This window comes from Colius striatus, chromosome 19 (genome assembly GCF_028858725.1).
Source record: "Colius striatus isolate bColStr4 chromosome 19, bColStr4.1.hap1, whole genome shotgun sequence".
NCBI lineage: Eukaryota > Metazoa > Chordata > Aves > Coliiformes > Coliidae > Colius > Colius striatus.
This window is the reverse complement of record NC_084777.1, coordinates 4,190,237-4,203,035: the sequence shown is the minus strand read 5'-3', so window position 1 is coordinate 4,203,035 and position 12,799 is coordinate 4,190,237. Positions and strand designations below refer to the sequence as shown.

The 12,799-nt window shown below is 55.1% G+C and overlaps 1 protein-coding gene across 2 annotated transcripts; it reads right to left on the bottom strand.

Annotated features, from left to right (window-relative positions):
• Positions 1-4,802, bottom strand: SLC2A6 (solute carrier family 2 member 6). 2 transcript variants are annotated; one of them, XM_062011491.1, is made up of 10 exons: positions 4,656-4,802; positions 3,896-4,058; positions 3,610-3,816; positions 2,972-3,071; positions 2,250-2,461; positions 1,817-1,969; positions 1,377-1,485; positions 969-1,142; positions 529-674; positions 1-439 (listed from the first exon to the last, which is right to left on the bottom strand). In XM_062011491.1, the coding sequence occupies exons 1-10, from the start codon at positions 4,754-4,756 to the stop codon at positions 284-286; spliced, it is 1,521 nt and encodes a 506-aa protein (XP_061867475.1). In that variant the 5' UTR covers positions 4,757-4,802; the 3' UTR covers positions 1-283. The 2 variants fall into 2 exon arrangements, with proteins under 2 accessions (XP_061867475.1, XP_061867476.1); XM_062011492.1 differs by lacking the exon at positions 3,610-3,816.
• Positions 4,803-12,799: the final 7,997 nt, after the last annotated feature.

The following is a 12,799-nucleotide window of genomic DNA, read 5'->3' as shown; positions in this document are numbered from 1 at the left end:
AGCTACATCTTTTATTTTCCAGGACATCTTTATCTGCAGCCTGGCTGTGGTTACCTGGTCCCACACCTCAGGCTGACATGTTACCCAGAGAGCAACAGGTAGTGTTGAATGATGGGAAGAGAAGGTAAAGCTCCACTTGGCAACTTCTATGATGGCTGCTGCCTGTTCCTCTCCCGTTGTCTTCACAGACAGCTCCAGCCTCCACCTCCAGCAGCACAACATTTTCTTTCTTGCCCTTGAGCATGTGTCCTGGTAGCCCAGCATGGCTGGCAGACAGCAGCTCCTACCTCATCAGCGACCGCCGGCCAGTCCTGAAAAAGGCCTCGATCTGTTCCAGGGACCTGCCTTTGGTTTCTGGAACACAGCAGCCTGTGAATAAGATGTTCCCTGCACAGATGACAGCAAAGAACAGGAAAGGCACCTCCAGGCCAAAGACTTCCTGCAAAATGGGACAGAAAGCAGATGTGAGCTGGTGCAGAGGTGGTGTGAGGAGGGACTGCTGAACACCCAGCCGGGGCAGTTACCCACCACGACCCGGAGGAAGAGCAGGGTCAGGGTGAAGGCTGTCAGCCAGCTCACAACGACACACAGGCCTGAGGCCACCCCACGGGCTTTCAGAGGGAGGATCTCTGACATCAGCAGCCAGGTGATGGGGCCCCAGCCCATGGCATAACCTGTAGGGAGAAGGCGCAAGATGAGGCTCTTGAGGCTCCAAAGCTCGATGAGGACTGCAGAGAGCCCTATACAATCCTGCCCTGCTCGTTATTTCCACACAATTGTGCTCTGTCAGCCCTCAAAGTGACTTCAGATGCCATCTGTCTTGATCTTGCAGGGACATCTTCCTCCCAACTCCAAGCCTAACTTCCTTGCTCTGGATCACCCTGCCTCAGATGAGAAATGGCCCCACATGCCCCCTCCCCCAGCCCTGTGCTGTGGCTTCTGGGCCCTCCCTCATTCTCTGCACCTACCCATTATGAAGAACATGGTTGCCAGGAGGGGGATGAGGGTGATGTAGTTTGTCAGCTCAGGAGGATGTTTGGCAGAGCTCACCAGGGTCACGTTGGCAATGCTGCTGTTCTGAGAAGCTGGCACGAAGTGGATATAGAACCCCAATGTCAGGTTGGACAGCAACATGACACCAGCTGTGGAGAGATGCAACAGCACAGTGGGAGCCATGGGCAGGTGATCCCTCTATGCCAAGGACTGAGCTCCCAGGAGTTCCTCTGCTCAGGAGCTGAGCCAGCACCAAAAGAAAGAGACCTCCACTCCCTGCCTGAATCCTGTAGGGATGAGATTTCCACACCTACACGTTTGCAGAGCTGCTGGAGAGCCTTAAATAAAAGCTTCTCTTGCACAAGAGTGGAAGAGAGACATACCTGATACAAAAAGGAGAATCTTCCTCCCAGCTTTATCCATGGCCACAGCAGCGATGGCCACCGAGAACAGCCGCACCAGGCCAACAATGGCCGCGTCGTACTGCGGCTTCTGCAACGACAAGAGCAGTCGGGAGGCTGAGAGGGGACAGCAGGGAAAGGGCAGGATCCTACGTGTGCTGCTGTGGCTCTGGCTGATGCCTCTGTCAAAGCTACCTTCCTATAGTAAGAGGCCAGGGGAGAGAAGCCTGAAGCTTGGAGGAGGAGAGCGGTGAGACAGTGAGTCCAGTCCTGCTCCCCATCCCCATGCAGCCTTTTGCAGGGCAGCTGCTTCCAAAAGGGCATCAAAAGTTGGAGCCTGAGAGCCACAGAGGACTTGGAGCATGAAGCAACCATCACTGAAGACTGAGCAGTCAGAGCACAGGCTGAACCTCAGGGCTCACCAAGATGACAGATGTTTTCTTGAATATTGGCTGCAGGTACACGAGGACACAGGTGACACCCGAGAGCTGCTGCAGGAACCTCATCCCCACTGCAATCAGGATGGGCTTGTAGATGAAGGGATCCTTGATCTCAGCACAGGAGACCCGCTGGCTCTGGAGGGAACAAAGCCAGAAAGCTGAGGTGTTGCCACCTCTGGGCACCACTGAGGCACCCATAAGATGACTCAGGCTGGATTTTGCAGTTTTCATATGACATTGAGGAGGGGAGTCCCCAGCCCTGGAGCTATTGCAAAGCCATGGAGCTGAGGTGCTGAGGGCCAGGGGTTAGTGGTGGGCTGGGCAGGGTGAGGGTTGGACTCCGGGAGCTTAAAGGGGGCTTTTCCAACCACAACCATTCTGTGATCTCCCTCATGCCGACGAGGAGCCTCCTCACCTGCTTCCTCACACTGTCCTTGATCTGCTCATACTCCTGGGCATAGTCTGTGTCCTTGCCCCTCAGCCAGCACAGTGACCTCAGGGCCTCGTCATCCTTCCCCCGGGAGAGCAGGAACCGGGGCGAGTTGGGCATGAAGCAGAGCAGGATGATCATGACGAGCACGGGCACCTCCCCTGCCACCGCCAGCCAGCGCCAGTCCAGCGCCAGCCCTGAGGGAGCAGCATGGTTAGGAGCAGAAGGCACCCAGAGCAGGGTGTCCTGGCCTTGTCTCCAATGGACACAGTAACAATTTAATACATCCAGCAGGGAAAAAAGAAGTGATTTTGCACAGGATTTTCTCCCAGCAAAGAAGCACTTTCAGCTGCATGATATGGGGAGATTCCAGCAAGCTCCCCGTAATCTTAGAGTATCCAGTGTCCAGGGCCCATGCTGCTGGCAGGAGATGCACAGGCAGTTCATGTCATGCTGCCCTTCAGCCCAGACTAAACCTCAGCAGGGACAGTGATGGCCACGGGTCTGTGAGGGTTATGGACTCGTCCCCCCGAGCACAAACAAGTTAAGACTTGCATGGGTGATCTGTCCAGAGCACCTTTGCAGAGCTGTGGTGGTGGTTGTGAGCTGGCTGTGAGGGGAAGGAAGCTGTTAACTTGCCAAGAAAGTGGTTTAGAATAAGCTCCCCTTCCCTAAGGTCTCTGACCTCCAAACACCAAGATACTTGCCCAGCGCATACAGGATGAGGGAGCCCAGCACTGCCATGATCTGAGGACAAGCACCCAGCATGCCCCTGACCCCAGGGTGAGAGACCTCCGAGATGTAGACCTGGAGCAGAGCAACACACACTTAATGGAGCTGCAATATACAGCCATCACCACCAAAACCCGTCCTCTGTCACCCACAGCCAGCGAAGACCCGAACTGCTGGGAAGCTGCTCTCTGGGGGTGGAAACTGGTGTGAACTGTGGTGTGAACTGGTCCTGGCAGGCAGAGAGGACACGGCCTTGCAGCCACTGTCACTTCCCTCCCTCACCCCTGGGAAGACCTGCCCCGGGGTTACTCAATTCTTGCCTTCCTCTCTGCGTGCAACACGAGGCTGGTGTTTGGTAGACATGGGAGGAAATAACTGCTGGGAGGAATGGGGCAGGGATGGAGGACCTGCCTTCCCTTTTCTGGGGGTAAGTCCAGCGCTGGGGGTGCAGCGCGAGCTGGCTGCGCCACGGCCACTAACTCCATACACCTTCCCCATCCCCAAAGCAACGCCAAGGCCTCCAAAAAGCAGCAGCACACCTTGGCTTGAGCCACAGCAGCGCCCCATCTCCCACCCCGAGCGAAGCCCCGTCCCCCCTCCCAGGGCGCGTTACCGGGATGGACGCGGAGGTGAGGCCGCCGGCGTAGCCCGTCAGCACGCGGCCCAGCAGCAGCATCCCCGTGCCCTGGGCCCCGGCCAGCAGCGCGTAGCCCAGCGCCGAGGGCAGGGCTGAGAACATGATGCTGAGCTTGCGGCCCAGGCGGTCGTTGAGGGCCATGGCGCTGAGCCCGCCCGCGGCCGCGCCCAGCGTGAACACCGACTGTGGGGACACACGGCAGCGTCAGGGCTGTCCCCACACACAGCTCCAGCCCCTACCCGCAGCGGGAACGGCTCCTTACCCCGAACCAGGATGCTGTGTACTTGTCCAGCCTCAGGGCAGGGTCGGGGTGAGCCTCCAGGGCAGGGATGACAGGCGAGGAGTACACCAGGGCGAAGCCGAAGCTGAAGTTCCCCAGGACAGCGGCAAACACAGCCAGGTAGAGCCGCTTGTTGCAGAGGCTCCTTACAGGGTGAACAGACCGTGTTGGGTGCTGTTATTGCACCTGGCAGAAACTTTACCCCTGTCTTGCAGCTTGGCCGAGGCTCTTGTGCCAGTCACAGAGGGAATGGCCACACAAAGCCCCAGCGAGGTGGGTTTGTGTGAGCGAGGCGGCAGCTCCTGCTGTGCGGTGAAGGGCTGAGAGCGCGTCCCCGCCGGGCAGTGCCAACGCCGCTTTCCTCTGTGCCCGGCAGGTTTCAGCGGGTTCGACACACCAAGAAAAGCAGAAGCTGCAGCTGGGCACGGCACAGACCCAGCTGGCACCCAGCTCATCCCTGCAGAGCAAGGAGGGGGTTCCCTTCAAGGCCCCCCAAGCCCCCCAGCAGCATATTATGCCCCTACAAGGGTCATATACCTGAAGCACACACGCCCGCTGCTCTCTCAGGCGAGTCATCCAGCACCACACTTCGTGGGCATGACGAGACCCCCAACTCAGGGCAACTCAGGAATGACAACAGTACAAAGTAGCTCTTACACAAACCCCTTCCAGCCCAGTGCTCTCAGGACATGAGGCACAACCCACCCCACAGCCAGCCCCACAGCCCCAGCCCAGCTCTCACTGCAGGTACTCTTGATCCAGCCTCGTGCCCTGGCTCCTGGGGAAGGTTTGGTACGAGGAGCTCGTCTCCCTCACGAGGGGCTCCCTCAGCCCCGGCTCCATGGCAGCGCTGGGGCTGCTGCCCGTGGCCCTGGCTGTTGTGCTGGGTGTCAGATGCTCAGGGTTGTCTCAGGGACAGGGAGGAAGAGGCAGCTGAAAGCGAAAGGGGAGAGGCTGCCTGACGTTGCCTAATCACAGAAATCTGTGCCCCGTGGGCTCACGGCCTCAGAGGAGGAAACTGGGGGGAGGTGTGGTGGAACCAGCAGGCAAAGAGCCACGGGGAAATGATGGTGCCCTGCAGCTGTCACCCTGTGCCCACAGGCCCTGTCCTGCCCACACCCCATCAGCACTGAAACACACCCCTGCAGCTGCACTCGAGGGGACAGTCCTTGCAGAATGGGTTCCACCAACAAAAATGTCTCTTTGCTAAGGCCACGTCTCTCCCCTCAGGGAACCAGAACCAGGCTGAATGTGGCTTTTCTTTACAGAGATAAATTGCACCCCTGTGAGCTTCCACAGCCACCCTGGGGAAGGGCTCTCAACCTGGACCAGAGCTGAGGAAGAAGGAAGAGAAGAGGGAGATGAACATGGGTAGGGCACAGGGAGCAAGTGAAGGGGATGAAGAACACTGATGAGGATGGAAAAGGGGAAGGGATCATCTGGGCTGCACTGGGTAGAGTTGCTGGGTGTCTTTTCCCCCTCACCTGGATGCCCCAACACCAAATGGTTCAGTGGGCAGCGTTGTGCTGGGGAATCTGCAGGTCCTGAGGGGCTGCAAGGTCTGAATTCAGCCTGTAGCAAAGGAGACACACACCTACACCTTGGATCTAATTAGCAAAAGATTTTCTTTTCCTAAACCACTGCAGTGCTCCTCTTGTTTCCATCATTCACTTGAGTCCTCGGAGCTGTTGGGACTGTTGGATGGTTTCTACACCCTCGAGCCTTAGTGATGCTTTGGTGTCATCCAGGATCTGCTGCACTCTTCCCTGCATGCAATCTGGTTCTCCTTTCTCAGCCACCAAGTGCTGCATTCAGTGTCTGATCGATGCTGGGGATTTACAGCTGACTCATGAACTCAGGGCTGTAATTTCCCTGCAGGAAGAAAGGTCATGGAGCCAGGGGATGTCAGGGTGGCAGCCCAGCTCATCCAAAAACTTTCCAGTGCTATGTTGGCCTGAGCAGGGATGTCACAAGAGCCTCCAGCCAACCTGGAGCTGGTCCCTAGTGTGTGGGCATTCCCTCTCCATCAGCAAATGCCATCAATCCCCTCCCTCATGGGCTCCATACTTTTAGGCTAGCAGCACTCTGTGCAAGGCCAGGCCAGGATGAATTGCTGCTGGTTGCACCTTGCAGACCAAGGAAAACCTGCAAATGAGTGGCCTTAGGGAATCTGGAGAGGAAGGATGCTGAAAATTCATACAGTGAATCTCTCTTCGAGTTCCTTAAAGCCACTCATTGGAACAGTTCTTCTTTATCTCCTCTGCCCCTCCTAGGCCTCAGCCTTGTCCCAAAACTCAATGTGCTGAGCCTCTGCAATGTAATATTTGCCAGGTTACATTCCAAAGCAGCTGCCTTTCTCCCCTACAAGTTAAATCAATCCCCTATTTTTCCCCAGGTGTAGGGGAAAAGTGGCTGCAGGTGTTGAGCATGAGGGTCCTCAGCAGGGAATGTGGCTGCAGAGGCTCGCAGGGCTCAGGCTGCTGCAAGGTAAGGGCTTTTCTCTCTCATTTTTTTGCTATCAATAGCAGGGAGGAAGCTGTGGGCTTGTTGGTTAGTTATCTCTGGCTCCTTTCACTGTAGAGCTGTTTGGCTGCTGCTTTTTTGGGACTGTGTTGGGGCTGAGTGTGCTGGTCCATGCAGGATCACACCAGCTGTGTGCTTGTGCTTCTTAGAGAGGTTTCTGTGCTGGGCTGTGGGTCTCTGCCAGGAGTGATGTCTCTTGGGGCAAAGATGTGGAACTTGTATTGTTGGTCTTAGGGGTGAATGGAAGAAAGGCTTCTGTGTGTGTTGAGGGGTGTGTTGTCTGTGCATTCTTTGAATGTTTGCCTCGGTGTTGGCTGGGAGTATCCTGTTTGTAGCAGCAGGGAGAGAGGATGTGTCCTGATGGAGTGTGGGGCATTGGTGGCAGTGCTGGGCACTGACCTGGCTGTGCAGGCCAGGGAGAAGCTTGCCCAGGGAGAAGCTGTCTCAGAGCAGACTGTGGCAAAATGGCCATCTGTGTACAGCATCTCTTGTTAATTCATCTCCTCATTCTTGGAGATTGACGTGGCCTCTAGTGAGGGACTTCTAAAAGCAAGGTCTGCATCTTCAGCTCTCTTAGGAGCAGGGCTGCTGAGCCCCAGGCCCTGGCAGCACCTTGGGGTGTGTTTGGGTGCTCAGGCTGGGTGCTGAGTGGCCAGGGGTAGCCTGCTGCAGCCCTGGGATTCAGCAAAACATTGCTGGGACCCGAGACCTGCTCTGCTGCTGCAGTGTGTGAGCCCAGCCAGTGGGTGCACATGGCTGGAGCCCTGAGTGCCCCCTCCTGTCCCAACAAAGCTGTTGCCTGCACCAGATTGAATTCTTATGCTTTTGGCTACAAAGCAACTATTGACTGAAGAGCTGCCAGGCCTATAAGTGTGCATTATCTGCCTTTGCTGTATTCATGTGATCACTTAATTACCAAGGTTTTTTTCCCTAAATAGCCATTTGTGGGAGGCTTACAGGAGGGAGGAGGGTGATGCAGCGAAGGCTGCAGTGGTGCCAGGATGAGGCTGGGACCCTGGGCAGGCCTGTCCCTCAGTGTGCAGGGGATGGTGTCCCCTGGAAGGAAGTGGGGTCCCTCAGGTGTGGTGTAGCCAGTCCCCACACTCGCTTTCAGTGAGCACCACATCCTCCCTCTGCCACCCATGGTTTCTTTCTAAAGGTGCAGCCTTGGTAAGGAATAAAGCCCCCATCACCCTGTTCCCCCTCCACATAGAATCCCAGCGTGGTGGGGGCTGGAAGGCCCCTGCAGAGCTCATCCAGCCCAACCCCCTGCTAAAGCATCTTCCCCTCGCTCAGGGGTCACAGGAACATGTCCAGGTGGGTTTGGAAACCTCCCAAGAAGGAGCCTCCATACCCCCCTGGGCAGGTTAAACAGCCCCAGGTCCTTTCCTCATCAGTTCCAGTCCCTTCATCATCTTGGTAACCCCCCCCACTGGCCTCTCTCCAGCAGTTCCCTGTCTCTCTTGAACTGGGGAGCCCAGAACTAGGCAAAGGATTCCATCTCCTTGGAGACTCTCCTGATTTGCTGTAGGTCCTACCAAAATACCCAAGATGTGGCTAAGGTGAGGGATTCTGCCTCAGTGGTGTCTCTGGTGGTCTGTGCTTGGCCATCAGCATGGCAAAGGGGCTCCTGACCTGCTCCCCACCTCTGCAGCAAGTGACAGGGCTCAAGGCCTTTAAGGGTGAACGAGGAGGAATGAAGTGCCCACTTTGGGAAAGCAGCAAACCAACCTGTGGCTGATTAAAGGGCAATCTGGTTTTGTTGAGAGCTGTTGGCTGCCTCACTCAGAGTGATGCATTGCTCCAGCTCAACAGGACCTGCCTCCCCCTCTGACAGCTGGGCAATAGATCACCAGCATATGCAAAAACATCAACTGCATCAAAGCCACTTGGCAACTTAACGAACCCAATCCATAAATTAACTTCTGCTCCTCTTGTAAGGGAGAAATCACTCACTCCTCAAGGTTATTCGTCTCTATCACTCATCTGGCCACATCCTTTCATAAATCTTCCCTGTGAGTCTGGACTGGTGCTTGCTGGGTCAGGATGCAGTAATGCAGCCCTGGGGATGGTTTGCCCTGTGCTGGGGCAGGGCTGCTTCTCCTTGTGTGCTGTGTAGGGGAGCTGGTGTTATGCAGCGTGGTGCTGCTCTGTGGGCTCACCTGGGTGATTTTGGGCAGCGCATGGGCCCTGCCAGGGACCATCTCCTTACAAAACACAGGCAAATGGGTACTCAGAGCTGCAGAGGGGACATCCAGTGACTGCTGGGGGCATGTGGAATGAGACTGGGTGCACTCCTTTGGCATGGTGCTCACAGAGCTGGGGGAATCTCCCCCCACAGCTTTCCAAGGCCCCATGGCTTTCAGTGTCTTGCACTCCCAGCTCCAGTTAGACACTGGTACCTGGAGCCTAGGTTAGCTTTTTCAACCAGGCAGCCACAAGTCAGCTCTTCCCTGCTGTATCCCTCACCCTGCTCCCCCCTCACTCCCCTTCCAGGCTGCCATCTGCTTCCTTTGTTGGATTCAGAACTTGCTGAAATGTCTTTCGATGGATGAAGGAACGCAGAGTAGAAGAACAGAGCCTGGCAGGCTGCGTGGGGAGTGGAAAATAGGGGGGTTTTGGGCCCTTTCAGGAGTTTGAAGGCCTGATGATGGATGTGCATGCGAGGGATGGTAATGGCTTTGTAAGTATCAAAACACAGAGCAAAAGAATAACTCTGCCTAATAGGCTGAGAAATGTCTGTCGGACAGGATCCGCTGCACCGCGGGCGAGAGCGGCGGCGGGGCTGATGGAGTGCTGAGGGGCCTGGGAGCAGAGCTTGTGTTGGTTTCATGTGTTTGGGGGGAAAAAAGGCACAACAGGGCTTGGAAAAAAAACCCCAAACCTGAATGTGTTGGGAAAGGCTGAATCTCACCTCAAAATGAGCCTTGAGGGGACCTGTCGTGTGGGAGGGACGCGCAGCCACTCGTGGCTCTGACCCACCAGGCAGGGCTGTGCCTCCTGGCTCCCCTTTTGCTGCCTTCCCCCCCTGCTCCTGGTGTCCAGAGCTACTGACAAAAGTGATGGGTTTATGTGGAAATTTTGAGGGGATAAATATTTGCCTGTCAGCAGCAGCAGGTCAGAGCATGATTTCTCATGTGCCATTTGGAAATGACATTTCCAAACCAAATTAGAGTTCCCCATTCAGGGTTTGGTGTTGGGGCTTTTTGTTTGTTTGTTTGTTATTTTTAAGCTGGGAAAGGTTTGAATTTGGGGGGTTTCCTGTTTGCCACACAAATGGAAAACTTGTTTGTCCCTCCCCATGCTTAGGGTGAGGGGTTCTGGTGTCCCCTTTCTGACCTGGCTAAGCCAGAAGCCAGGATGAGCTGGAAGGTGTGTGTGTGTGATCTGCAGCTGGGTGTGGGATTTAACAAAACCAGGCTGCTTCTTTTCCTGCTTGAAGGAGGGATGCAGCCAGCATCCACCATGGTCCTTACACCTCTTGCCTTGCTTGGGTGATGTGGTTGATCTTCATGCAGTGACAACTGCGCAGTGATACTGCATGAAAGCAGGGGCTGAGCATCCTCAGGGGTGCTGCGCTTTCAAACAGTGCAGCCCTGGGAAGCACCTCAGGTTTTCCACAAAATCCTGAGCTGGGATGTGGCTGCAGCTGCCTCCAGTCAGGACAAACCTTGGTGGCACTTGATGCCCTGGTGCCAAGGTGGGATGGGGCTCAGGCACTGTGAAGCAGGGGCACTGGTTACTTGTGAGGATGGGTGAAAGCTTGGTGAGCTCAGGACTGCATTGCTGTGGCAGCATGTGTGGAAATGCAGCTGAGCCCTGCTTGTCTGCAGGGATGTATCCATGGCAGGCTTCAGGGGCTGGACCTTACCCCTCCTGAGACCTGATGGCTTAGGGGACCTGCAGCCTTGAGAGGATGATTCTGCCATCACCCAACTCATCTCACATCCAGACTGTAGCCACAGGAGCTAAAAACAGAGTTTAAAGAACAAGCCCAAGGCAGTTTCCTTTATGAAATACTTGGTATATCCAGAGCCATGTTAAAGTACCACAAGGTTTTTGACACCCTGTGTTGGTTGAGAGGTAGTGAGATAAATAAAACAACTTTCCATAAGAATTTTGCTCTATTTTTAGTGTCCAGTTGGACTCCAGGAGCTGCTGGGACACGCTTCGAAGTGGCAACTGTTGTGTCACAACCTGGGGTTTTTTGGATCCCTCTCTCCTTGCCCATGGGCATTTCTGCTGCACATTTTGAAGTGAAGCTGCTTGCTTTTTCTCTTCTGATGGCAAGGCCTGGATTTCTTTATGCTTGGGACACAAATCTCCCCACAAATTCCTGAGACCTGCTGCCTGCTCCTTCCCTGGCTCCGCAGGGTTTCTTTCCTGTTTAATATGATTTTTCTTCTTGTTCTTCTTCTTTAAAAGGGCAAAACAAAACATATCATTTCCTTGATTTGATGCGAGCCAATGATGGCTCACAGGCTGTTAACTTCATCACTGCTTCTTCCAAGAAAGCCCTTGGTAAAATAAACCCCTGCACCGGCGGAGCAGAGCTGGCAGCCGCCGGGCTCTGCGGGTGACCAGCAAAGCCTCCACGTGGGTTTTATCCCCCCACCCCTGGCTGGAATAACCCCCCAAACCTGACAGCCCTGTCACACATATGCCCTGCTAAAATATCCAACCACTTGTTGTACATCTGCTGATGGATACCAACTGGAAAGGAGATTAGGGCTCAGACTCCTGCGCTGGGCTGTCTGCCGCAGCTAATGAGGAACAGATTGGAGCCCTCGTGGCACTCTGCCTCCTGCACCCTGCACACGGCTCAATCAGGAGGGCTGGGGCAGCCAGGGGATCCCAGGGGGATTAAACCCTCATGGCACCCAGGCTAGGGCTTGGCTGGGTGCTGTGTGGGAGGCTGAGGGGTCTGCAGTGAGGTGCTGGTCTCTGCAATGAGCTGTTGGGACCTACAGGAGTTGAGGGGCACCTCAGTCGCTGCATATTTGCAGGAAGGGCTGGCACGGGGTACTGGGGATGCTCTGTGGGATGCTGTGCTGCAGAGTCCTGCCCATCACCCCCAAATCACAGTGACTCCCACGTCTGGAGGCAGGATCTTACCCCTTCAACTGGCTTGGGGGCCTGGAGCTGAATGCTGTCCAGCCACAGTGAAATCCCACATGGGATTCCTCTTTGTGCATAGCGTTTCCCAGCTGCTTTGCCTTGGGAAGGAAAACACTTGGGGCATTTAAAAGCCCCAGTATGGAGCTGTGGGACCTAGGCTCTTCCTCACTCTTGGCCAAAGCCGTTTCCCCAGGGGTTTGTCTGGTGGCTGCAGTACCGGGACCTGCCGACTGTGTGTGTGTGTTTGCCAGTGACTGCATCGCAGCTCCTGAATTATTCAGTCTCTTGTCTGGGGGCCAATGAAGGAATGTCAATGTTTTTCTGTGGCTAATTAAGAGCTTTGGGCAGACTCAGCACTTACTCCCTCCCTTGCTCTCTCCCTCCCCTCTCCTGTCTCTCTTTTTGGTTTATGTCTCTTTTCAGTGATGGTTGAATTGAAAATTAAGATGTGTTGAGACCAAATTACAAATAAACCCACCAGTGCATTCCCTGTGGGGCCTTTGGCTTCACCTCCAAGGTGGGAACTGCTCTAAGTGTGGTTGAGCTGTGGAGACGTCCTCCCTGTCCCCATCCTGGGACTGGCAGCAAGGGCAGAGGGAAACCTGCCTCCTTCCCTTTGGGAAAGCATTTTCCATCAGCTGGAGGGATGGGAAGTGCTCATAAGTGCCCTGGTGAGGCTTCATCTGGGGTTCTGTGTCCAGTTCTGGGGTTTTCAGCTCAAGAGAGACAGGGAACTGCTGGGGAGAGGCCAGCACAGGGCTACCAAGATGATCAGGGACTGGAGCATCTTTCTTGTGAGGGAAGAAGAAGAACTGAGGGGTGAACCTCATCAACGCTGCTGTCCGGCTGCCATCCATCCCTGGTGCTGGCAGAGCAGAATTGCTGCAGTGGCCTGTAAGAAGGCAAAGATGAGCCAGGATTCCCATGCAAGGGGTAACAGGAGGCAGCTGCCTCCTTGAAGCAGGAGAATAAGAAGCTTTTTCTAAGCCCATTTTTGCAGGCACCATTTAACCCGTTTATCCTGCCGATGGAGAAACCTCGTGGGTGAAATTCAGAGTGAAAGCAGAGACCTGAAAGCATGTTTCTGCTCCACTGGTCATCTGTTAATGGGATAATCTTGTTACAGCCACCTGTTAGTTCTGGAGTGAATCTTGAGTTAATATTTGGGCAGATGTTAATTTGTCTTATGGGCATCCCAGCACCCTGCCCCGTGATCCTGGGGTGTCCCCCCGCAGCCCAGCCCTC

What these genes read in the sequence shown, in the direction of transcription:
- SLC2A6 (XM_062011491.1), bottom strand. Translation starts at nt 4,756, where the DNA reads ATGGAGCCGGGGCTGAGGGAGCCCCTCGTGAGGGAGACGAGCTCCTCG. An exon ending in CTGGATCAAGAGTACCTGCA is followed by an intron (nt 4,059 to 4,655) that starts GTGAGAGCTGGG and finishes TCACCCTGTAAG; the next exon opens with GAGCCTCTGCAACAAGCGGC. An exon ending in AGAAAACATCTGTCATCTTG is followed by an intron (nt 1,486 to 1,816) that starts GTGAGCCCTGAG and finishes TTGTCGTTGCAG; the next exon opens with AAGCCGCAGTACGACGCGGC.